This window comes from Palaemon carinicauda, chromosome 40, assembly GCF_036898095.1.
Source record: "Palaemon carinicauda isolate YSFRI2023 chromosome 40, ASM3689809v2, whole genome shotgun sequence".
NCBI classification, from domain to species: Eukaryota; Metazoa; Arthropoda; class Malacostraca; order Decapoda; family Palaemonidae; genus Palaemon; species Palaemon carinicauda.
In genome coordinates this window covers 39,574,856-39,599,373 of record NC_090764.1, presented here as the reverse complement: position 1 = coordinate 39,599,373, position 24,518 = coordinate 39,574,856, and the positions used below count along the sequence as shown (strand labels likewise).

Sequence of the window (24,518 nt, the reverse complement as noted above, 5' to 3'; positions counted from 1 at the left end):
GTAGTTACGAAAGCAAAATCGAAATCACAAACACTAAGTCAATGCCTACGATACAGCTGCCGAAACGAAATGGAAGAGGAACGCCAATGCGTAAATGCATGATGGGATAGAGTACAGTAGATGCTGACCAATAGGAGAGCTGGATCTTATGGTGATAACTACCATTTGAGTAGGGAGATAACCAATGGGAGCGCGGGAGGATGGTGGCGAGTTTACGGGTTTGCAGGACACGAATTTTAAAATCAGTCTCAGAGACGGTCAGGCTCTCATACCGTACCTCCTTTCATTGTCCGAAACATTTTTCGTGATACGAGTCGTAAAATTCTTCACATCTTGTTTCGCAGAGTGAAAATTTTGTAAGCAGATTCTTTCGTGTTGAGAGGTATGACTGTATTCAAAGATATCATCCTCAAGGCCAAGAGGGTGAGCAGGAGCATTGTCCAACACAGCAGATATTTCAAAGGGAGGTGGTTCTCTTCCCGGTAATTTTCAACAGTTGGACTGAAACTGAGGTTTACCCACTCTACGAAAAACTGTCTCATTACCCAGGCTTTCATATTAGCCTTCCCCATCACCGGAAGCTTCTCCTTTAGCACTTTGTGGGATTTGAAGGCTTGAGGACTCTCCGAATAATACACCAGTAGGGGCTTGACCTTACAACCTCACTGACATTGGTACAGAGTGCAAAGGTAAGCCTGAGAAGCTTCTTCTCTTCTGTCGGGATATAAATTTAATAAGGCATTTTTTCTAAAAGAGCCAAGTTTTGTTACATTTGAAGACTTGCTGGGAAATGTAGCCTTCCTAAAGAGTCAACTCGTCAAGTTTCTTAACAAAGGCTTTGTTTGCTTTCGTGTCTGAGCTGGCAGCCTCCCTGTGCTGCACCACCGAATGAAGGCCAGTCCGTCTCCTAAATTTTTCAAACCACCTACGTGAAACCTTGAACTCCATGGGTGCCTGCTGCAATGTTCCTTCTCCTGTGTTGTTTTTGGCCTGAGCATGCACAAGATAACCGTAATCCAGATGAGAAGAAGTCTCTCCATCTCATCATGGACGACGCTCCTCTTACTGAAATGGACAGACATGCTCTTAGAAGGTATTGCTGTTTTGATGGCTTCCTTCTGCTTAATTATTATTATTATTATTATTATTATTATTATTATTAAATGCTAAGCCACAACCCTTGTTGGAAAAGCAGGATGCTATAAGCCCAGGGGCCCCAATAGGGAAAATAGACCAGTGAGGAAAGGAAATAAAAAAAATAAAATATTTTAAGTATAATAACAACATTGAAATAAATATTTCCTATTAAAACTATAAAAACTTTAACAAAACAAGAGGAAGAGAAACTAGATAGAAGTGTGCCCGAGTGTACCCTCAAGCAAGAGAACTCAAACCCAAGACAGTGGAAGACCATGGTACAGAGGCTATGACACTACCCAAGAATAGAGAACAATGGTTTGATTTTGGAGTGTCCTTCTCCTAGAAGAGCTGCTTACCATAGCTGAAGAGTCTCTTCTACCCTTACCAAGAAAAAGTAGCCACTAAACAAATACAGTAAAGTAGTTAACCCCTTGGGTGAAGAAGAATTGTTTGGCAATCTCAGTGTTGTCAGATGTATGAGGACAGAGGAGAATCTGTAAGAATAGGCCAGACTATTCGGTGTCTGTGTAGGCAAAGGGAAAGAACCATAACCAGAGAGAAGGGTCCTATATAGTACTGTCTTGCCAGTCAAAGGACCCCATAACTCTCTAGCGGTAGTATCTCAACGGGCGGTTGGTGCCCAGGCCAACCCACTACCTATGAAAGTTAAGTTAAGTTAAGGATGGTGCCTATCGACAACAGATTTAAACACTACTCCTTCACAGTCACACTCAACTGCATGCCACCCTCATCCTTCTTGATTATCTCTAGTTTTTTCTTCATAGAAAGTATCCTCTTCTTGAATATCATCAACATTCTTGGGACCCTTAGCAACAGAATTACGGGTTGAATAAAGTAACACGAAAACTTTAAGTACAAAATTGAAATCACGAATACGAATTAAATCTGAACAATAGCAAATGCCGAAACGAAATGGTCGAGACGTGGCAGATGCATGATGGGAAAAATGCAGACCAAAAGGAGAGGAGGATGATGGTGGCGAGTTTAAAGTCAAACAAATGCGCAGCGCATGAATTTTAAAATTATATACAGCGCATGAATTCTAAAATTTTTGGCAGCCACACGAATTTTGTTTCGTATCCTGAGTATTTTATCATAATATGAGGCTAAAAAATCTTTGTATATTGTTTTGTAAAATTAATTTTTCATATACAGAAACTTTCCTATCAAGAGGTTTCACTGTAATTTGTATTTTTCCTAGCTATGCAAGACAGTCCTTTAAGAAGGGAACCTTTTTTCAGCGCAATTTGGACAACCATCAAATTGTTTAACAAGGTATTTAAGCAACAGTGAAGAGCAAAAGTGAGGAGCTCCCCCCACCCTGTCATAAGCTCTTCACTTATGACCTTTTGGCTCAGGACTGAGAAGGGTTGTTGAGGAGGGAAATTTAACCGAGAGGACTCAGGTTTGTATAGCTACAAAACATACAAATTCAAAACCTTGCGATTTATTCCTACACAAAATACAAACCATTGTCCTTTAAGTATGGAGAGACTGATTGGTGGGTTGGAAGTCCCATTAGAACCAAACTGGTTGTTTGTTTTCTTCCCTAGAAAGGTCACTCTACATGGTTCCATAAAGGAGCAAAGGAGTTGACTTCAGCAACTCAGGGTTGTGGTAGCCTATTTGAAACATCCCTGCCTAGCAATCTACTATAATGGGGTTCAAGACCTGCTCAAGCTTGATAAATTCTGAGTGTCTGTAACCTCACCATCCTTGTTAGCTAGGAATGGCGGTTTGGGAGAGCTTACAGGTCTACCTGCTGTATCATCAGCATCCACTGCCTAGCCCTACCTGGTCCTAAGCTTGGATGGAGAGGAGGCTTAGTTGTTGCTCACATGTCTCTAGGGGTCTGTCACTATCCCTTGCCTCTACCATTTATGAGTGACCTTTAAATCTCCTATCTATCTATCATTAGGATCAATAGGATGATGAGGCCTGGACTCTCCAAGATGAGTGGTATGTGGTCATAGGAGGGATCCCTTCAACAGAAGGGGATAGTAGCCGGGAATAATATACCTGGCATAGGACGATCAATATGTTGGTATATACAGTATAACACCATCCTCCCCTTTGTCTAGGGAAGATGGGGGAGATTTACTCAAGTTTTAAGGAATTGAGCTCAGACATGTATAACAGCCTCAAGTTAGATCCAGCAATTAATGCTTTGACATAACAGAAAGAATGAGAAGAGCCAATCATTCTACCCTCATTTCAGACTAACATCCATCCAGTAACAGACACGATGCCTACCGTCCCATATGGGAGCTAGGCTTACTACACTACTCTTTAAGCCGCCACTAAAAGACCAAGCTGAATATTCCTCTTGAAGGTAAAGTTGGAACCTACTCCTTGACTTTCCAAGTTCAGGTACTAGCTGGTAACTTAACCCTCTCAGTAGTCAAGGCGTATGTATTACAGAAAGTCTGAAAGAGATCGTGTCCTATATGCCTCTATCTTGGTTCTGCCAGTGATATGAAAATCACTGATAACCAAGGCCTAAGGGGTTAGGACTTCTTCAGATGGCACCAAAGAGACTTCTAGGGACACAATGCATCTCCTCTCTGACACCCAACACTTCAAGTAGAGAGGGGATGGAAAAGGAATCCAACGTGGAATTATGCCAAGGCAGGTTCCGAGTTTTGGCTGTGACCTGGCAATAACTAAGGGTACTCATTCTTTTCCTAAGCATGAAGACTAGGGCAGAGAGACCATTTAACTCGCCTTAAATCTTTGCAAAATGGAGTTTTTATGATAAAACAAAGTTTTATGAATACTTACCTGGCAGTTATATATACATAGCTAATTATCTCTATTTCGGCAGAATTTTTCTAAAACTAGGCAACCGCCTTGTGGTGGTTGGGTGGTAACACCCGTTAAAGGGTGGTAGGAGGAATCATTCCCGTTTTCTGTTCTTCAGTTCATCTATGCCCGACCTGTCTCCTGAGGGGAGGTGGGTGGGCCTTCGAATGTATATATAACTGCCAGGTAAGTATTCATAAAACTTTGTTTTATCATAAAAAATCCATTTTTATGAATAGAACTTACCTGGCAGTTATATATACATAGCTGATTAACACACTTGGAGGAGGGTGATAGACAGTAACATCATTGGGGAAACAACCAAAAAAGTTGTAGGATAAATAAACACCTTGATTCCTTACCTGCTAAGGTAGCTGACTTCAAAGGTTCCTGCCTCTTGAGTCGCTTTCCCTTAGGAGTGTCAGCCAGGATGTGACCTGCAGTGCTGAAAACACTCGATCGAGTCTGTCAACGGGGTGAGACCAACAATCTGACTAGACTTCAGGACTACCTATTGCCCAAAATAAAAAACCGCAACTTTTCCAAACCAACCACCTAACATTTGCAAAGTAGATAAAAATTATCTAACTAGACTGAGGTGACTGTACACAAGTCGAAGTCCTCAGACAACTAATAAAAAATACACCAACCTATGCACAAGTAAACAAAACTAAGGTTGAGGGGAGGTAGTAACTCCTTTGCCTAATACAGAAGCCGTAGCTACGTATGGTCCCAAGGTATAACATTTCTCATAATCCACCCTCACCTCTCTGAGGTAATGAGAGGCGAACACAGAGTTGCTCCTCCAGAATGTCGCATCCATAATTTGACGGAGCGACATGTTCTTGCGGTAAGCAAGCGAGGTCGCAATGGCCCTCACTTTGTGAGCTTGCACTTTTAAACGTCTGAAGTGTTCCTCCTCACACAAGAGATGCGCTTCTCTTATCACTTCCCTCAGGAAAAAGGACAAAGCGTTCTTGGAAAGGGGCTTTTGAGGATCTTTCACAGAACACCACAGGGAGCTAGAAGAGCCTCTCACACTTTTCGTGCGAGACAAGTAGGTCTTGAGGGATCGTACTGGACAGAGCAGCCTCTCTTGCTCTTGACCCACTAGGTTGGTCAAGTTAGGAACCTCAAAGGTCCTCGGCCAGGGCTTAGAAGGGTTCTCGTTCTTAGCGAGAAAGTCTAATCTCAAGGCACAAACTGCCCCATTCAGATTGAAGCCTACCTGTTTTTCAATTGCATGGACTTCACTAACTCTTTTAGCTGTTGCTAAGGCCAAAAGAAAGAGGGTCTTCTTGGTAACCTCCCTAAGGGGAGCCTGTGAGATGGGCTCAAATCTCTTGGTGCACAGAAATTTAAGAACCACATCAAGGTTCCAAGAAGGGGGCTTTAACTGGGTCTGCTTGGTCATCTCAAAAGACTTCAAGAGGTCATGTAAGTCCTTATCGCGAGACAAGTCCAAGCCTCTATGCCGACAGACGGAAGAGAGCATACTTTTGTACCCTTTGATAGTGGACACAGCTAGCTTAGCGTCCTGTCTGAGGTACAACAAGATATCCGCAATCTGGCTCACAGAGGTAGTGGATGAGGAAATCTTGTGCTTCCTACACCAAGCCCTAAAAGTCTCCCACTTGGACTGGTAGACCCTCTGCGAAGAGACCCTCCTCGCTCTGGCGATAGCTTTCGCAGCTTGCGCTGAAAAGCCTCTCGATCTGACGAGCTTCTCGATAGTCTGAAGGCAGTCAGATTGAGAGCGAGGGGGTTTTGATGATATCTCTCGAAGTGGGGTTGTCTGAGCAGATTTGGACTTGCAGGAAGGTTTCTTGGAAAGTCCATCAACAAGTCCACCACCTCCGTGAACCATTCCCTCATCGGCCAGAACGGAGCTATCAGGATCATCCATCCCGAATCGAGGAGGGCGAATTTCCTGACTACCAGATTGATGATCTTGAACGGGGGAAAAGCATAAGTGTCCATCCCCGTCCAATCCATCAAAAAGGCGTCTACTGCTATTGCCTCTCTGTCCGGAACTAGGGAGCAATAGATGGGGATCCTCTTGGATAAGTTGGAGGCGAAAAGATCGATGAGGGGTCTCCCCCACAGCCTCCAGAGACTCTGACAGACCTGTTGGTTGAGGGTCCATTCTGTGGGAAGGACCTGCCCTTTCCTGCTGAGCATGTCCGCCCTCACATTCTTCTGTCCCTGAACAAACCTCGTCAGCAGGTTTATCCTGTTCTCCTTCGCCCAAAGAAGGAGCTCTCTTGCTGTCTCGAACAGAGACAGAGTGAGTCCCTCCTTGCTTCCTGATGTAAGCAAGAGCTGTGGTGTTGTCTGAGTTGACCTCCACAATCTTCCCAGACACCAAGTCCTTGAAGGCCTTTAGCCCCAGAAAAATGGCCATCAGCTCCTTGTTGTTGATGTGCCATCCCAGCTGAATTCCTTCCCAATAGCCTGAGACCTCCTTGCTTCCTAGTGTTGCCCCCCAGCCTGACTCTGATGCGTCTGAAAACAACACTAGGTCTGAGTTCTTCTTGTGTAAGGAGATCCCTTCCCCTAACAAGGTTGGGTCCAGCCACCACTTCAGAAGAGGCTTGACTTCTATTGGAATGGGGAAGGAAAAGGAGTCTTCCTGCATCTTTCTGTTCCACGTCTTCGAAAGAAAGTGCTGAAGAGGCCTTAGGTGGAGTCTCCCCAGAGAGACAAACTGTTCGAGGGAGGATAGAGTCCCCAGCAAACTCATCCACTCCTTCACTGTGCATCTCTTCTTGTCCAGGAAAGTTCTGACTTTTATGAGACACTTGGTCTGTCTTTCCTAAGAGGGAGAAGCCCGAAAAAGAACTGAATTCAGAACTATCCCCAAATAGAGAATAGTCTGATTCGGTCTGATCTGAGACTTCTCCCTGTTGATGACCAGGCCTAGATCTTGAGCCATCATAAAAGTCTTCCGTAAATCCTCCAGACATTTCTCCCTCCATCGTGAACGAATCAGCCAATCGTCCAGATAGAAGGATATCCTTATCCCCTCCTGATGCAGCCAACCTGACACATTCGCCATTACCCTGGTGAAGACTTGAGGAGCCGTGCTGAGACCGAAGCAAAGAGCTCTGAATTGGAAGCACTTGCCCTGCATTACAAATCTCAGGTACTTCCTCGAAGTCGGATGGATGGGGACATGGAAATATGCGTCCTGCAAGTCGAGGGACACCATCCAGTCCCCTGGACGTACTGACGCCAGCACCGACTGAGTCGTCTCCATGGAGAACTTTGTCTTCTCCACAAATACGTTGAGAGCGCTGACATCCAGGACGGGTCTCCATCCGCCCGAGTTCTTGGGGACCAGAAACAGGCGATTGTAAAAGCCTGGGGAGGATAGATCCCGAACCGGTTCTATCGCCCCCTTGTCTAGCATTTGGTTGACAAGGTCTACTAGGGCCTTCTGTTTCCCCGGATCTGAGTACCGGGCTACTAAGGCCAGCGGAGCATCTGCGAGAGGAGGTTTTTTCAGAAAGGGGATCTTGTATCCTTCCTTGATGACTGAGAGGGACCAGGTGTCCGCCCCTCTCCTCTTCCAAGACTGCCAAAAACCTGACAGTCTTGCGCCTACTGTCTGGAGGAGCCGAACTTCATTTTCTGGAGCGAGGTCTGAAAGAACCCCTGGTAGATCTTGGTCCTGATTCTTGCCTTCTCCCTCTAAAATCTGGTCTTGAAGTAGTCCTGCCCCGAAAGGGCTGCTGGAATCTCCTTTCCTCCCGTTTCAAAGAAGAAGGAGGGGCTGCCAAGGGCTTACGAGCAGAACGAGATAAAAGGTCTTGGGTGGCTTTTTGGGCCAGAGAACACGTAATGTCATTAACCAGGGACTCGGGAAAAAGATGTTGAGAGAGGGAGGCGTAAAGAAGCTCAGACTTTTGTGCATTGGTAACAGACCTAGAAGCAAAAGAGCAAAGCAGAGCTCTCTTCTTTAGGACCCCAGCTGAGAACAGAGCAGCCAACTCATTCGCCCCATCTCTGAGGGCCTTATCCATACAGGACATAATACAGGTAAGGTCCCTAGATCCTTCCATCTGTTCAGTTTTCCTTGCGAGAGTCCCAAGCGACCAGTCTAGGAAACTAAAAACCTCAAAGGCTCTAAAAATACCTTTGACGAGATGATCCAGCTCCGACATCGACCACATGACCTTGGCTGAGTTGAGAGCATGCCTTCTAGCAGAGTCCACTAAACCAGAGAAGTCACCCTTGGAGGAAGAAGGCACTCCCAGACCCAAAGGTTCTCCAGTTGCATACCACATACCCGCTCTTGAAGCAAGACGAGCTGGTGGAAACGAGAAGGAAGTCTTAACTGTTTGTCTCCGCTCCATCATCCAGTCATCAATCTTCGTGAGAGCCTTCTTTGCGGAGATAGACAGCTTCATCTTGATGAAGGCCGACTGTTTCTTGGCCTTCTTTCTGTTAAATTGGGACTGAGGAGATTGAGGGGCAGCAGGTTGGAGTTCCTCTCCAAAAAGTTCAAGATGGGAGCGAGAGAGAACTTTGTAATCTCCCACAGCGTCGGCAGGATTATCATCGTCATCAGAAACATCCTCGAGGTCCTGATCCACATCTGCAATATCCTTCGAAAGAGAAGAAGGATCCTTAGAACCCGACAAGGGCAAATCAAAGGCATCATCCTGCAAAAGACGGGTTGCATCCTGGAGTCCCGCGCTAGAAGAATCCTTGGGACGAGAGGCAGTATCGTCCCAAAGAGGCAGGGTGGTATCGCCCTGGGACCGAGAACGAGAGGCAGAGTCGTTCTGACGTCGAGAGCGAGAGGCGGTATCGTCGTGGCGGCGAGAATGAGAGGCGGTATCGTCGTGGCGTCGTGAAAGAGAGGCGGTATCATCGTGGCGTCGAGAACTAGGGTCGGTATCGTCGTGGCGTCGTGAAAGAGAGGCGGTATCATCGTGGCGTCGAGAACTAGGGTCGGTATCGTCGTGGCGTCGTGAACGAGAGGAGGTATCGTCGTGGCGAAGCGAACGAGAGGAGGTATCGTCGTGGCGAAGCGAACGAGAGGAGGTATCGTGCTGGTAACGTGAACGGGAGGCGGTATCGTCTTGGCATCGAGAACGAGAAGCAGCATCGTTCGATAAGGTATCGTCCCGGTATCGAGAACGAGAAAACGTATCGCCCTGGTATCGCGAAGAAGTATCGCCTGGCGAAAGCACACATTCCTCATCCTGGCGTAGAGAGGGAGAAGTTTTCTTTAAAGAAGAACTCCGTTCTCTCTTAGAAGCAGACTTCTTAATCGGCAACGAGTCGTCTTTACGTCTGTCAGACTGGGCGTGAGGGCGGCTAAAGGCTTGTACTAAAGTCAAAAGTTGTTCCTGCATGACAGACATAAAGGATTTAGCAACATCAGCTGGGTCTTGCGGCCCCGAAGGGGGGGGCTGACGAATAACACTCGTAGAAGGGGGAGGATCTTCGGCAGCAGGCTTCGCCCTTTTCACAGGCCCGGAGTCGAAATCATCCTCCGACGGACAAGGTTCATAACTGCTAGAACCGGGAGAGAAAGAACGAGACCGTTCGTCGCGGTTCCATCTCCTCTTAGTAGGTCTTGAAGCTTCAAACTTCCATTTACGTCTGGACGAATTCGGAGAAGAAAACAACACATCCGACACGTCTTTCCCGTGACGGTCAAGAGCAGCCTGGGAATCGACAACAGGACTGTCTGAGGCGACGGCTGATCGAGGGTACGTACCTCTCACCCCTTTTCGGTCATCGACGTACCTTCTCCCTTGATCCTGGGAGCTTGGTAGAGGTCTAGGCCTAGGGGTATGACAGATTCGGTCAGTCGCCACCTCCACTGCACTAACACAAGCACTTTCACTTTCCTTACCTTTAAAGGCCTCCAGTTGTTCTTTAATGGCCTTCAACTCGGCCGCCAGGCTAGCGTACCGAGGGTCATCCGTAAATACGGAACCTGTAGGAGGTGCAGGAGTTACTACCTCAAGGGAAGGATCAACTTCCAAAGAGGAATCAATAATAGGATCAATAGATAAATCTACGCTAAGTTCGTCTTCCTTACCACTAACAGACTTAGACTTAGACCTAAAAGCTCTCCTAACTCTATCGAGCTCTAGCTTACGCACATAGCGCTTCATAATTAACCAATCTTTCTCATCCAAAACCTTACATTCCCCGCACCTATTATCAAGGGCACAAACAAAACCCCTACAATTATAACAAACGGTGTGAGGGTCTACCGCCATTTTCGGTAGTCTCACCTTACATTCCTCATTCGCACAGATACGGTAATGACTCTTTTCACTCATAATGAAAAACAGCAAAAAAGCTAAGAGAAAACAAAATACAACGATCGCCAAAACCCCAAATCAGAGTACTTCACCAAAAAAGCAGACTGGTACACCGAGCTGGGAAAGCGAAGAAAAACTCTTAATGACGGACCAACGTGTTGTCGATCCGGCCGGCAGAGATGAACTGAAGAACAGAAAACGGGAATGATTCCTCCTCTACCACCCTTTAACGGGTGTTACCACCCAACCACCACAAGGCAGTTACCTAGTTTTAGAAAAATTCTGCCGAAATAGAGATAATTAGCTATGTATATATAACTGCCAGGTAAGTTCTATTCATAAAATACTAAGGCAGCAGAGAAAGCCCTGAGAGTCTGACGGAACAGGGTTAAACGAAGGAAGGGCGACACCATTCATGTTCAAAAGCGACTTTGAACACAGCCCATGAGACTGGAACGGGGGAGAAAATACAGACCCAAGCTGTGCCCCGGCTCAGGGGCGTGGCATGGGGGTCAGAGTTTTAGCTCTGTGAATCAACCACGGGGGCTGAAATGATGGGCCAAACATACATGTCCAGCCTGGTACCAAGGTAGCCAGGGGTCCGAGGCTCGGACCTGTAAGACGAGGTAACCCAGTGGCCGAGACGTGGAACCGTAACCCGAGGTAGCCCTAGGGATGAAACGCTGAACCGTAACACAATGTCACGAAACATGGGGTCAACACCATTCACCCCTCGCCACCAGATTAGTTGGGGACCCAAGCAATGGTCCCGAGGGGCCATGACACGTTTCCTGCCCGTGCCAGCCCCGGGAGGCAGAAACTTAAGGTTGTAACACCTGTGCTATTACCATTATTACTGAGCTACAACCCTAGTTGGAAAAGCAGGACGCTATAAGCCCAAGGGCTCCAACAGAGAAAAAATAGCACACTGAGGAAAGGAGATATGGAAATAAACTACAGGAGAAGTAATGAGCTACTAAAGTAAAACATTTAAAGAACAGTAATAACATTAAAACAAATCTTTCCTATATAAACTATAAAAAGACTTGTTACTCTGTTCAACATCATAACATTTTCTGCAAGTTTAAACTTTTGAAGTTGTACAGATTCAACTACCTGATCAAGACAATCATTCCACAATTTTGTCACAGCTGGAATAAAACTTCTCAAATCCTGTATAGTATTGAGCCTCAAGATGGGGAAGGCATGACTATTATAATTAACTACATACATACATAGTATTACAAACAGGATGGTACTTTCTTGGAAGATCTGAATGCAAAGGATGGTCAGAATTATGAAAAATCTCATGCAACATGCACAATGAACTGACTGAACGACAGTGCCAGAGATTAATATCTAGATCAGGAATAAGAAATTTAACAGTCCTTAGGTTCCTGTCCAACAAATTAATATCAGATTCAGCAGCTCAAGACTAGACAGGAGAACAATACTCAAAACAAGGTAGAATGAAAGACTTAAAACACTTTTTCAGAATAGATTGATAACCACAAATCTTAAAAGAATTTCTCAATAAGACAAATTTTTTGTGCAATTGAAGAAGAGACAGACCTAATGTGTTTCACAAAAGTGAATTTACTGTCAAGAATCACACCTAAAATCTTAAGAGTTACATACAGTTAAAGAAACATTATCAATGTTGAAATCTCGATGTCGAGGAGCCACGGCCCTTGATCTACAATCATACTTTGAGTTTTGTTAGGATTCAATTTCATGCCACATAACATTTTAGCTAGGGCTCTATTAAGGGATTCAGCAACCCTAGACCTACATTCAGGAAATGGAATTAATGCAAAGTAGCATCATCTGCATAAGCAATGAGCTTGTTTTCTAGGCCAAACCATGTTTTGTATATACCTGTAGTATGAAAAATAGCAGGCCAAGAAAACTACCCTAAAGATAACCAGATATCACAATTCCTATACACACTATGGGGCCCAGCATCATCTGCATAACCAAGGAGCTTGTTTTTTAGGCCAAACCATGTCGTGTATATAGTATAAAAAGTAACGGGCCAAGAACAGTACCCTGAGGAACACCAGATATTATAATTCTTATACAGTACTCACTATGATACCCATCAACAACAATTCTTTACAATCTGTTACTTGAAAATTAAATAATGATGCTAGGAAAACACCCACCTACTCCCAACTGTTTGAGTTTGAAAATAAGAGCCTTACTTTTAACATGGTTAAAGGCAGGACTAAAATCAAGGCCAATCATATGAACTTCCTGACCACAATCAAGCTCTGGCCCTCAGCCCAAGGGCTGCCCTATACCCAAAGCGGAGGGAACCACTGCAGACATCACAGGTGTCACCAACACCAGGGAAGCACTGACCATACCCCTCACCACTGGCATCACCAAGGGAGGCACTGACCATACCCTTTACCACTGGCATCAACAAGAGGGGCACTGACCATACCCTTCACCACTGGCATCAGCAAGGGAGACACTGGTATTGGGGACCATACCTGAAAGATCTAAAGAGGCCCAAACCTTACTTAGATCACACTCGCTATCAGTGGCATGCACAAAAAGAGAAGATGGGCTGCAGTGATTCGGCGAACACTGAAAGAACCCTACACACCATCAAAACCTGAAAAGCCTGCCGACATGGCTCTGAAGGCTTTGCTACAGATTCATAATGCCTTATCAAACAATTCAACGGCCATCTAGCCCATTTTGAAAATATACTTTACTCTCTACTTAAAGGAAGATGTTTTGCATTTTGTATAGGAACAAAGAGTTGTTAATGACCACCATGGTAACTGCAATACAAAATGTTTCCTACATTAACCTGAAAAAAAAAGCAATGAATACCTGGATGAAACACGGCAATTCTTCCCTACTTCAGGGTCTTGTAAAATTTTCAGAAATCACTCTTTCCAAGCAGTATCATATGACTTTTTACAGGTAAAATAATATAGTCACATGATGCTACATTGAAGACTTAAAAAATTTGGAAGTCTCTGAGTCAATTAACACACCAATTGTAAGATTTTATAAAAAATCACTGTAATGACTAGATAATTTTTCTTTGCAATTCAAACATGTTTTGAGGGGCACAGATGGGGTCCGGAACAGAGCTGAAATGCAGAGTTGTTGATGCTAGAAAATTGTCCAACAAAATGAGAATAGCAGCGCGCCAAATGATTCAGGCTGCGTATAACCTAGGGAAGTCCTTTCTACACTTTGTTCATGTAACCAAAGAGTTATACCAAGGTGGATAAAAACTTTTATGATTAATGGGTATGATGAAAAAGATATTTATTCTCAAAATTAACAAGTCTTATATTAGAGCTAAGCACAAGCAATTAGAAAGTGGTAAAATTGACAAATCTTCAAGAACATATGAGGACCATGACTCAAGACCTGGTAATTGTTTAAAGACTGCCATGATATCACCTTCACCATCTCATGCATTCAAGTTACAAAAATCTTATGCAGAATGTAAATTAAAGCAAAAATCAAAACAATACCTTTTGAGATATTTGTGGAATACAAGGATGAAGAAATTATATATAAACTGATTTAAATCTTCTTGAAGCTGAGTTAGAGTCCTACGCTTTGCATTTGTTCTTGATACTGGATTGCACCATATAGGCATAAGGTCTCGAACAATCATCTCTTGGAATGGCCAGTTATCAATAATCGATATCAGAGACAATGATGATGCTTCATGTGGTCTACAATTTGATGTGTTCCCTAAAATAAAAACAAAATATATAAACTAATGTTAACCAAGAGCTAAAAATACAGAAATTATAGAAAACTGCATATTTCTTACATTTACAAATCAGTTTTTATTTTTTAAGCATGCTGGCTTGGTTGATGTAGTTTATTAACAATTACAGTACAATAAAATATATGCAAGTGAGAATAGAGGTAAGCTATTCACTCAGTCACCTTGCCCTTTCAACTACAGGTACAAGACTAAATGAATTATGTAGCTTGTTAATAAGGAAATTACAAAAACATATATGCAAGTAGGGGGAGGTTGGCTACCCCTCCCTCTTCTTATCTCTTTCAGCTACTGATACAAAACTGGTTTGGTTTAATATAGTTTGTTAACAAGGTAATTACAAGAAAATATATGAGATAAGTGCCCTAAAACAGATCTTGCCCCTTTCAACTACAGGTGCAAAGCTGGCTTGCTTGATGTAATGTTTTAACAAGTAGGGAGGAAAGTTACCCACTCATTCACCTTACCCATTTCAGCTACAGGCATCAGACTAAATAAACGATATAGCTTGTTCATACGGTAATTACATGAAAATACATGCAAGTAGGGGGAGGTAGGATACTGTCTCCCTATCCTTGCCCCTTTCACCTACAGGTAAAAAGTTGGCTTGATTGCTGTAGTTTGTTAACAAAGTAATTATAACAAAATATAAATGAGTGGATAGGGAGGGAAGCTATGCACTCACATAACTTTCCTCCTTCACCAACAGGTACAAAGACGCCATGGATGATGTAAGTTATTAATAAGGTATGGTAAGGATGATGTAGCTTATTAATAAGGTGATTAAAAAAATATATGAACAAAGTGGGGTAGGCTACCTGCTAATTCATCTTGCCCTTTTTAGTTAGTGAGTAGGAGTAACCTACCATAATCACTCATCTTGCCCCTTTCATCTATAAGTAAAAAAATGGGCCTGGTTGTATTGTTAACATGGTAACTAAGAAAAATATGTGAGTAAAGGTTACGCTACCCATTCAATCATACTGCCCTTACTTTCCCTTCCAGCTACAAGTATAAAGCTGGCTTGGTTGATGCATTTTTTAACAAGGTAATTTGTCACATTTTGTCAAAGGTAATTAAAAGAAAATCAGCTACAGGCACAAGGCTGGCTTGGTTTATAAAGTTTGTTAATACAACATAATCTAAAAGTAATTTTGTTTCCTAGCTATGAAAACCTGAGTCCTATCAAATAGGGAAGCGGAGCTGGAATTGCCATTGACATTGTTAACAACATGGGGTGAGCATGTGAGTAACACCAACATCCAACTTGTCAAAACTTCTCTTTTGACCATCAGCTCAGGGCTTGCAAAAATGGTCGAGTTGGGGAGTTCAACTTTAAAAGACTGACATTTTCATAGCTAGGAAAACTACATTATTACTTAAAATTTGGTATTTGATTCTACATTTAAACAAACTTGCATCCTAAAAATAGGGAGACCTTCTTATTAGAGGGTAGTAAGCCCCTGTAAAACCAAACTGGTTGGTCTTGATTTCATAGAAATGCCAATCTCAGGAGTGAAGATGATAATTCAAGCAACCTTTTCTTCGCTCATCATAGTGATGAGTATGCCAATAGGTCCTGGCCAATGCTTGGTTGATATCTGGTAATTGGTTGGTACCTTGTACTTGGTTGATGAAAGCATCTTTTTCCACCAAAAAGGGAGATGCAGTCCAGAATGTAATACCATCCTCTTCCACTTAAAAGAAGGATGGGGAAAAAATGGAGTTTTTATGATAAAACAAAGTTTTATGAATACTTACCTGGCAGTTATATATATATAGCTGAGTCTCTGACTGCGGCAGAATTTAATCGAAAATCGCGGCAACCGCCTTGTGGTGGTTGTGTGGTTAGATGGTTAACAACCCTTACAGGGTGGTACTTGGAATCATTCCCATTTTCTGTTCCTCAGATTATCTTTGCCCGATCTGTCTCCTGAGGGGAGGTGGGTGGGCTTTAAAATATATATATAACTGCCAGGTAAGTATTCATAAAACTTTGTTTTATCATAAAAACTCCATTTTTATGAATAGAACTTACCTGGCAGTTATATATATATATAGCTGATTCACACATTTGGAGGAGGGAAACAGACAGAAAAAACATAGTTGGGGAAACAACAAAAGAGTTGTAGGAGAACAAACACCTTGATTCCTTACCTGCTAAGGTAGCTGACTTTAAAGGTAACTGCCTCTAGAGTCGCTTTCCCTTAGGAGTGTTCAGCCAGGAGTAGACCCGCTACGCTGCAAACAACTCAATCGAGTCTGTCAAAGGGGTAGGACCAACAACTTGACTAGACTTCAGAAAACTACCTTCCCATATAAAAAACCTGCAACCTTACTAAAGCTAACCATCTAACCTTGCAGAAATAGATATAAACTATCTATCTGGACTGAGGGAACCGTACCACAGGACGAGGACCTCAGACAACCGTAAAAAAAAAAACACAAACCCATATACAAGTACATAAACTAAGGTTGAGTGGGGGTAGTAACTCCTTTGCCTAATACAGAAGCCGCAGCTACGTATGGGCCCAAGGTATAACACTTATCGTAGTCCACTCTTACCTCTCTGAGGTAATGAGAAGCGAAGACAGAGTTGCTCTCCAGAACGTTGTGTCCATGATCTGCTTAACTGACATATTTTTCCGGTATGCCAGCGAAGCAGCAATGGCCCTTACTTCGTGAGCCCGTACTTTTAACAGGGCGAAGTTTTCTTCCTCACAAAAGAGGTGGGCTTCCCTAATAGTTTCCCTCAGGAAAAAGGACAAAGCGTTCTTTGACAGGGGTTTTTGAGAACCTTCACTGAACACCATAAGGAGTTGGAAGCACCCCTCACGCTCTTAGTGTGAGCCAAATACGCCTTGAGAGCCCTAACCGGGCAGAGGAGGCTTTCCTGTTCCTGACCTACTAGATCCGTGAGGTTAGGGACTTCAAAAGTCCTAGGCCAGGGTTTCGAAGGGTTCTCATTCTTCGCGAGAAAGTCGAACCTCAAGGAACAAACCGCTCCATTTAGGGTGAAGCCTACACGCTTCTCGATTGCCTGGACCTCGCTGATCCTCCTGGCAGTCGCTAGAGACAAAAGGAAGAGGGTTTTCTTAGTCAGATCTCGCAGAGAAGCTTGCGAGATAGGCTCAAACTTCCTGGAGCACAAGAACTTAAGCACCACATCCAGGTTCCAAGAAGGGGGCCTTAAGTGCACCTGCTTCGTTGTCTCAAAAGACCTAATGAGGTCCTGCAAGTCCTTATTCTGAGATAACTCTAAGCCTCTATGCCTAAAAACGGTTGAGAGCATGCTTCTATATCCTTTAATGGTAGATACAGCCAGCTTAGCATCCTGCCTGAGGTACAAAAGAAAGTCTGCAATATGGCTCAGAGAGGTAGAGGACGAGGAAACCTTGCGCCTCCTGCACCAAGCTCTAAAGGTCTCCCACTTTGACTGGTAGACTCTTTGTGAAGAGATCCTCCTTGCCCTGGCAATAGCTTTCGCCGCTTGTGCTGAAAAGCCTCGAGATCTAACGAGCTTCTCGACAGTCTGAAGGCAGTCAGATTGAGAGCGAGGGGGTTTTGGTGAAATCTCTCGAAGTGGGGTTGTCTGAGAAGATCTGGACTTGCCGGGAGTCTTCTTGGAAAGTCCATCAGTAACCCTACCACTTCGGTGAACCATTCCCTCGCAGGCCAGAATGGAGCCACTAGGGTCATTCGTCCTGAATTGAGGAGAGCGAACTTCCTGACAACCAGATTGATGATCTTGTACGGGGGAAAGGCATACATGTCCAGCCCCGTCCAATCCATCAAGAAGGCGTCCACTGCAACAGCTTCCTCGTCCGGTACTAGGGAGCAGTAGTTCGGGATCCTCTTGTTTAGACCGGAGGCGAAAAGGTCTATTACTGGTCTGCCCCACAACTTCCAGAGGCTCCGACAGACATGCGGATTGAGAGTCCACTCCGTAGGAAGGACCTGTCCCCTCCTGCTGAGCACGTCTGCCCTGATGTTTCTCTGCCCTTGAAAAAACCTTGTCAACAGCTGAGTCTCGTTCTCGCTCGCCCAGAGGAGAAGCTCTCTCGCAGTTGAGAACAGAGAGAGGGAGTGAGTTCCCCCTTGCTTCCTTATGTACGCGAGAGCTGTGGTGTTGTCGGAATTGATCTCCACAGTCTTTCCCGAGACCGAGGTCTTGAAGGCCTTGAGCCCTAACAAGATGGCCATCAACTCCTTCCTGTTGATATGCCAACTGACCTGACTCCCTTCCCAAATACCTGAGACCTCTTTGTTCCCTAGTGTTGCTCCCCAGCCTGACTCGGACGCGTCTGAGAATAACACTAGGTCGGGGTTCTTCTTGAACAAGGAGATCCCTTTTCCCAACAGAGCTGGGTCCAGCCACCACATTAAAAGATCCTTGATCTCTGTCGGGATGGGAAAAGAAAAAGTGTCCTCCTGGATCTTTCTGTTCCAAACCTTTGCGAGGAAGTGTTGCAGAGGCCTTAGGTGCAGTCTCCCCCAAAGGGACAAACTGCTCCAGGGAGGATAGAGTTCACAGCAGACTCATCCACTCCTTCGCTGAGCATTCCTGCTTCCTCAAAAAGTCTTTGACTTTGTCCAGGCACCTGGTCTGCCTCTCCTGGGAGGGAGAAGCCTGAAAAAGAACTGAATTCAGAACTATCCCCAAATAGAGAATAGTCTGATTCGGCTCGGTCTGAGACTTCCCCCAGTTGACGATGAGTCCCAGGTCCTGAGTGATCGTATAAGTTTTCATTAGGTCCTCCAGACATTTCTCTTTTGACTGTGACCGGATCAGCCAGTCGTCTAGATAGAAGGAGACCCTTATCCCCTCCTGGTGTAACCAGCCTGCCACATTCGCCATAAGTCTGGTGAAGACTTGGGGAGCTGTGCTGAGACCGAAGCAAAGTGCCCTGAACTGGAAGCACTTGCCCTGGAACACAAACCTCAGATATCTCCTCGAAGACGGATGAATGGGGACGTGAAAATAAGCGTCCTGTAGGTCGAGAGAAACCATCCAGTCTCCTGGACGAACTGCAGCCAGCACTGACTGAGTCGTCTCCATGGAGAACTTTGTTTTCTCCACGAAGGCGTTCAGAGAGCTGACATCTAGGACTGGTCTCCATCCACCCGAGTTCTTGGGAACCAGAAACCGGCGATTGTAAAAGCCTGGTGAGGCGAGGTCTTGAACTGGTTCTATTGCTCCCTTGACCAACATCTGGTCGACTAGCTCCAGAAGAGCCTCTCGTTTCCCCGCGTCGGTGTACTGAGCCACTAAGGCCAGGGGAGAGTTTGAGAGAGGTGGTTTCTTTAAAAAGGGGATCTTGTAACCTTCCTTGACGACTGAGAGGGACCAGGTGTCCGCCCCTCTCCTTTCCCAAGACTGCCAAAAACGAGACAGTCTTGCCCCTACTGGAGTCTGGAGGACTTCCATCTCATTTTTTGGACCGAGGCCTAAACGCACCCCTGCTGGTCCTTGGCCCTGACTCTTGTCTTCTCCCCCTAAAATCCGCTCTCGAGGAGATCCTTCCCCGAAAGGGCTGTTGAAACTACTTCTCCTCTTTCTTCAGAGGAGCAAGAGCAACAGGTAAGGTCTTTCTAGCCGACCGAGACAAAAGGTCCTGAGTAGCCTTCTGAGCCAGAGAAAGGGAGATATCTCTGACCAGAGCTTCAGGAAAAAGATGACGAGAAAAAGGGGCGTAAAGCAGCTCCGACTTCTGGGCAACAGTCACAGATCTAGAGGTGAAGGAGCACAAAAGGGCCCTCTTCTTTAAGACCCCTGCTGAGAAAAGGGAAGCCAATTCATTAGCTCCATCCCTTAGAGCTTTGTCCATGCAGGACATGATACTCGTCAGGTCCTTCTTGTCCTCCAGGAGTTCAGACTTCCTGGCCAGAGTCCCGAGAGACCAGTCCAGGAAGCTGAAAACCTCGAAAACCCTGAAAATTCCCTTGACGAGGTGATCAAGCTCCGACATGGACCACATCACCTTGGCAGAGTTTAAAGCATGCCTTCTTGCCGAGTCCACAAGAGCCGAGAAGTCACCTTGGGAGGAGGAAGGCACTCCTAACCCCAAAGGTTCCCCTGTCTCATACCACATACCGGCCTTGGAAGCGAGCCGGGACGGTGGAAAAGAAAAGGTGGTCTTGACAGCTTGTCTCCGTTCCTCCATCCAATCAACCACTTTAGCGAGAGCTTTCCTGGCCGAAATTGAAAGTTTCATTTTGATGAAGGCCGAAGGTTTAGTAGCTTTCTTCCTGGTAAATTGAGACTGAGGAGAACGAGGGGCCGAAGGTTGAAATTCCTCCCCATAAAGTTCCAAAAGAGAGCGAGAAAGAACCTTGTAATCGCTAGAAGAGTCGGCAGGTTTTTCTTCCTCTTCCGAAATATCTTCGAGGTCCTGCTCAAGGATAACATCCCGAAGAGTTGGGCTGCCAGCAGTCTGGCAGCGAGAGCTGTTTGAATCCTGGCGTCGAGCGCCGCTAACATCCAGTCGGCGAGAGGCGGTATCGTCACGATGACGAGCAGCGGTATCGTCACAATGACGAGAGGCAGTATCGTCACGATGACGAGAAACGGAAGCGTCCTGAAGATGCAGGCTGCCGTCGCCTTGAAAATGCAGACTGCATTCATCCTGTTTCCTAAGAAACGAGGCAGAAACGTCCAGGTGTTTCGAAAGGGAAACGGAATCGTCACGGCGCCGAGAACGAGAGGCAGTATCGTCCTGGCGGCGGGAGGGGGGGAAGGAAATTCCTGGCAGCGTGCCGATGAAGAGGGTGCACGTTGTCGTACGGCCGACGAAGTGCGCAGAGGTTTCTTGGGAGATACTAAAATCTCTCTTAGAAGAAGATCTCTTAACAGGCAAAGAGACGTCCTTACGTCTGACGGACTGAGAAGGGTGGCTGAAAGCTTTAATTAACGATGAAAGTTGTTCCTGCATAACAACCATGAAAGCTTTAGCAACCTCCGCTGGCTCTCGCGGTGCCGAAGACGGCAGTTGTCGTACGGCCTGACTGGGAGCGCTGGCAGAAGAAGCAGGGAGTCTAGCAGGATTAACTGGGCTAAGGACTCTCTGTTTCGCCCTTTTAACAGGAACATCGAAATCGTCTTCCGAAGGATCAGGGTCTCTGCTACTCGAACCTGGAGAGGGAGAACGAGACTGCACATCCCGGTTCCACCCTCTCTTCATTGGTCTTGATTCGTAACGCCAATTCCGTCTGGGAGAACGATCAGGCGAAGACACAAACATATCCGACACGCCTTTCCTACGGCGGTCAAGAGCAGCCTGGGAGATCGCAACAGGACTGTCTGAGGCGACGACTGACCGAGGATAAGCACCTCTCACCCCCTTTCGGCTTTCGACGTACCTTCTCCCTTGGTCCTGGGAGCTTGGTAGAGGTCTAGACCTAGGGGTATGACAGATTCGATCAGTCGCCACCTCCACTGCACTTTCACAAGCACTAATTTCACCAACACTCTTACCTTTAAAGGCCTCCAACTGTGCTTTAATGGCCTCCAATTCAGCAGCTAATTTAGCATACCCAGGGTCATCCGTAGGCACAGGTCCTGTAGAAGGGGCAGGAGTCACTACATTTGGGGAAGGAATACCTTCCAAAGGGGTTACAAGCAAAGGGTCAATAGATAAATCTAAGCTAGGCTCACTAGCAGACTTTGACTTTGATTTAGCTCTTCTAACTCTATCAATCTCGAGTTTGCGCACATAGCGCTGCATAGCTAACCAATCATTATCACTTAAAACCTCGCATTCCTTGCACTTATTATCTAAGGCACATTCAAACCCCCTGCAACCCATACAGATAGTGTGAGGGTCAACCGAAAGTTTCGGCAACCTCACCTTGCAAATATCATTCGCACAAACACGATAATGAATTTTCTCACTCATGATAATAAAGGAAAAAAAGACAAAAAACAAAAACAACACGATTGCCAAATCCCAACACAGTGTACTTCACCAAAAATGAAGTCCAAACAGGCGATGAAGGGAAAGCGATCCGAAAAACTCTGAAAAGGCGGACCAACGATGTTGTCGATCCGGCCGGCAGAGATAATCTGAGGAACAGAAAATGGGAATGATTCCAAGTACCACCCTGTAAGGGTTGTTAACCATCTAACCACTCAACCACCGCAAGGCGGTTGCCGCGATTTTCTATTAAATTCTGCCGCAGTCAGAGACTCAGCTATATATATATAACTGCCAGGTAAGTTCTATTCATAAAATGACAAATTTATATCAGTTTGTATTTTTCCTAACATACAAACCCGAATTCTTTACTAGAGGAGATATTCTAGCGCGAGCTGGAAAATACGGCACAAAAACCTTAAGGTCGTTAACAACCGGGCAGGTAGTTACCCACCTGTTAGCGGTGGGGGACCGCATGTCGGTAGCTACTGTTTACCTTCAATCGGATTCTAGCTCGGACTATTCTAGGGGGCAGTGATGGAGGGAAGATTTTGTGTAAAGAATTCAGGTTTGTATGTTAGAAAAAATACAACCTCTGTTATAAGTTTGTCATTTGTTCCTACACTGATCCAAACCCTCATTCTTTACTATAAGAGACTTAGTCCTGAGGCTAGGGTGGCCAAGGAGTTCCCTATTCATGGGGAAGATCCTCAGACTAGACTCTCTTGAAGAAAAAATCTCCTGAAAATCTTTCTTTGTAAATCCCCATAATCTTAGCACAACTGAAAGTTTGTAGCTTTGTGAAAACAAATGTTTCAGGATGAAGTGGGTCAGGAACATTCTACTTGGACCTCGTCATACTTAGGATTTCCCCAACCTTGAAAAGGGGAAACCTCGTGACCATAAGTATAACTTATACCCTGTGAGAGGAATCAGATGAGTTTCATACCTTATTTCCATTGGCGAGTCTAGCTGAATCTGGCTACAGATTAGGATCCCCAGATGGGAGGGAGAAAGAAACGAAGATACATAGATGTACTTAAAATCTAGTGTAACACAGTATCCTCAACCAATGGCTACTGTCCCCTGAAAGAGCGTAAAGTAGCTACAGCACCTGTTGACCTGCCACAATAGGCCCTATAGAAAAGGTGTCTAGAGACCTGTGTCACGTCGCTCAAATAGTGAGCGGTGAATGTAAATTGGCGTTTTCAGACCCCTGCTCTAAGACTTGGGAGACTAAGAAATTTCTCTTAAATGCCCGTGAGGCAGCCACTCCCCTAACTTGATGGGCTTTGGGTTGTGCTGCCTCTGGGTCTCCGTGAATAGTCCTCACAATAACTTTTTTGAGCAAGAAAGAGATGGTGTTGCAAGAGATTCTCTTCTTTACCTTGTTGGTACTAGGGAAAAGATGACGGTGACATGGTCTGAAAGGTCTGGTGCGCTTCAGGTACAGTATTTCCTTAGCGCCCTGACTGGGCACAGTAACAACTGGTCTGTATCCTGTGTTACCTTATTGAGGCTGGAAAATTGAAATTCTCGAAATCTCTCATCGGCAGATGAAGGATTCTGAGTCTTAGCCACAACGCCTGGTACAAAGTTGAGAGAGACTTCCCCCCCATCCCCTAGAATGGGTGACGTCGTAAGACAGACCACGCAGCTCACTGACCCATTTAGCCGAAGCCCGAGCAACGAGGAAGATGATCTTAAGGGTCAGAAAGTAGTCTGAGGCCCTATTTAATGGCTCATAAGGCAGACCCTTAAGACCAAAGACACGTCCCAAGGTGGTGGTCTAATCTCAACTGGGGGGCAAGATCGCTCAAAACCTCGAATCTACAAGGCGATATCTTCCAAGGCGGAAAGGTCAACCCCTCTCAATCTACAAATGAGGCTCAAGGCTGGGAGATAGCCCCTAATCGCTGAGTCTGAGAGGAGCTTTTCCTCCCTGAGGTACAAAAGGAAGTCCGCCACCTATGAAGTTTGGAAACTACCGATTCCCTCCTTTTGAGAACCCAATTGCCTCACATGGTCGTTCTTGTAGCAGTTAGGAAGTCCATTGTCTTGGCCCCAGCAGCTAGGACTTCCTGTAGGGACTGCATGGAGTCTTGGTTTGACAGGTCCTCGTGACTCGCGAGGTAGTCGACTGTACCAGACCACGTGTCAAACTAAGATAAAGCCTCCAGAAGGGCCATTGAAGCTGCTTCCATTGTCAAGGCTTCTGTGGCTGTGAAAGAGACTGGAAGAGTAGAGAGTCTCTCCGAGGAGCAGCCAGGTGTGAGCCTCGTCGTGAGGGGATCAAAGGTCAGAGGAGAAGGGTTGGCATCTCTGACCTTGTAAAAGCGCTTTTGCCTCATACAAACGGGAATTGCAAAAATTTATGGGATCCCTGAGACTTCAGGGAACCCGTTTCTCACGAGACCGCCTGCGAGACCTTCCTCAGACGGCCAGCAGTGTGAACAGACCAGGGAAGTTCAATTCTGGTCTTATGGTTTGGTGGAGGACGACATAGCCTGTCTAAGGCTAAAGCGTCAAGAAGTCGAGAAGACAGATGCAAATCGCCCAGGCCTGAGATATTACACATAGTTC

General features: G+C 45.4%; 1 protein-coding gene across 2 annotated transcripts in view; it reads right to left on the bottom strand.

The window, feature by feature from the left end:
• Positions 1-24,518, bottom strand: part of LOC137631713 (uncharacterized) — a 158,016-nt gene that overhangs the window by 64,766 nt on the left and 68,732 nt on the right. For both annotated transcript variants that reach the window (XM_068363590.1, XM_068363589.1), the window contains exon 4: positions 13,760-13,985. In XM_068363590.1, the coding sequence (XP_068219691.1) occupies positions 13,760-13,985 (226 nt within the window). The remainder of the gene's footprint in view (positions 1-13,759; positions 13,986-24,518) is intronic.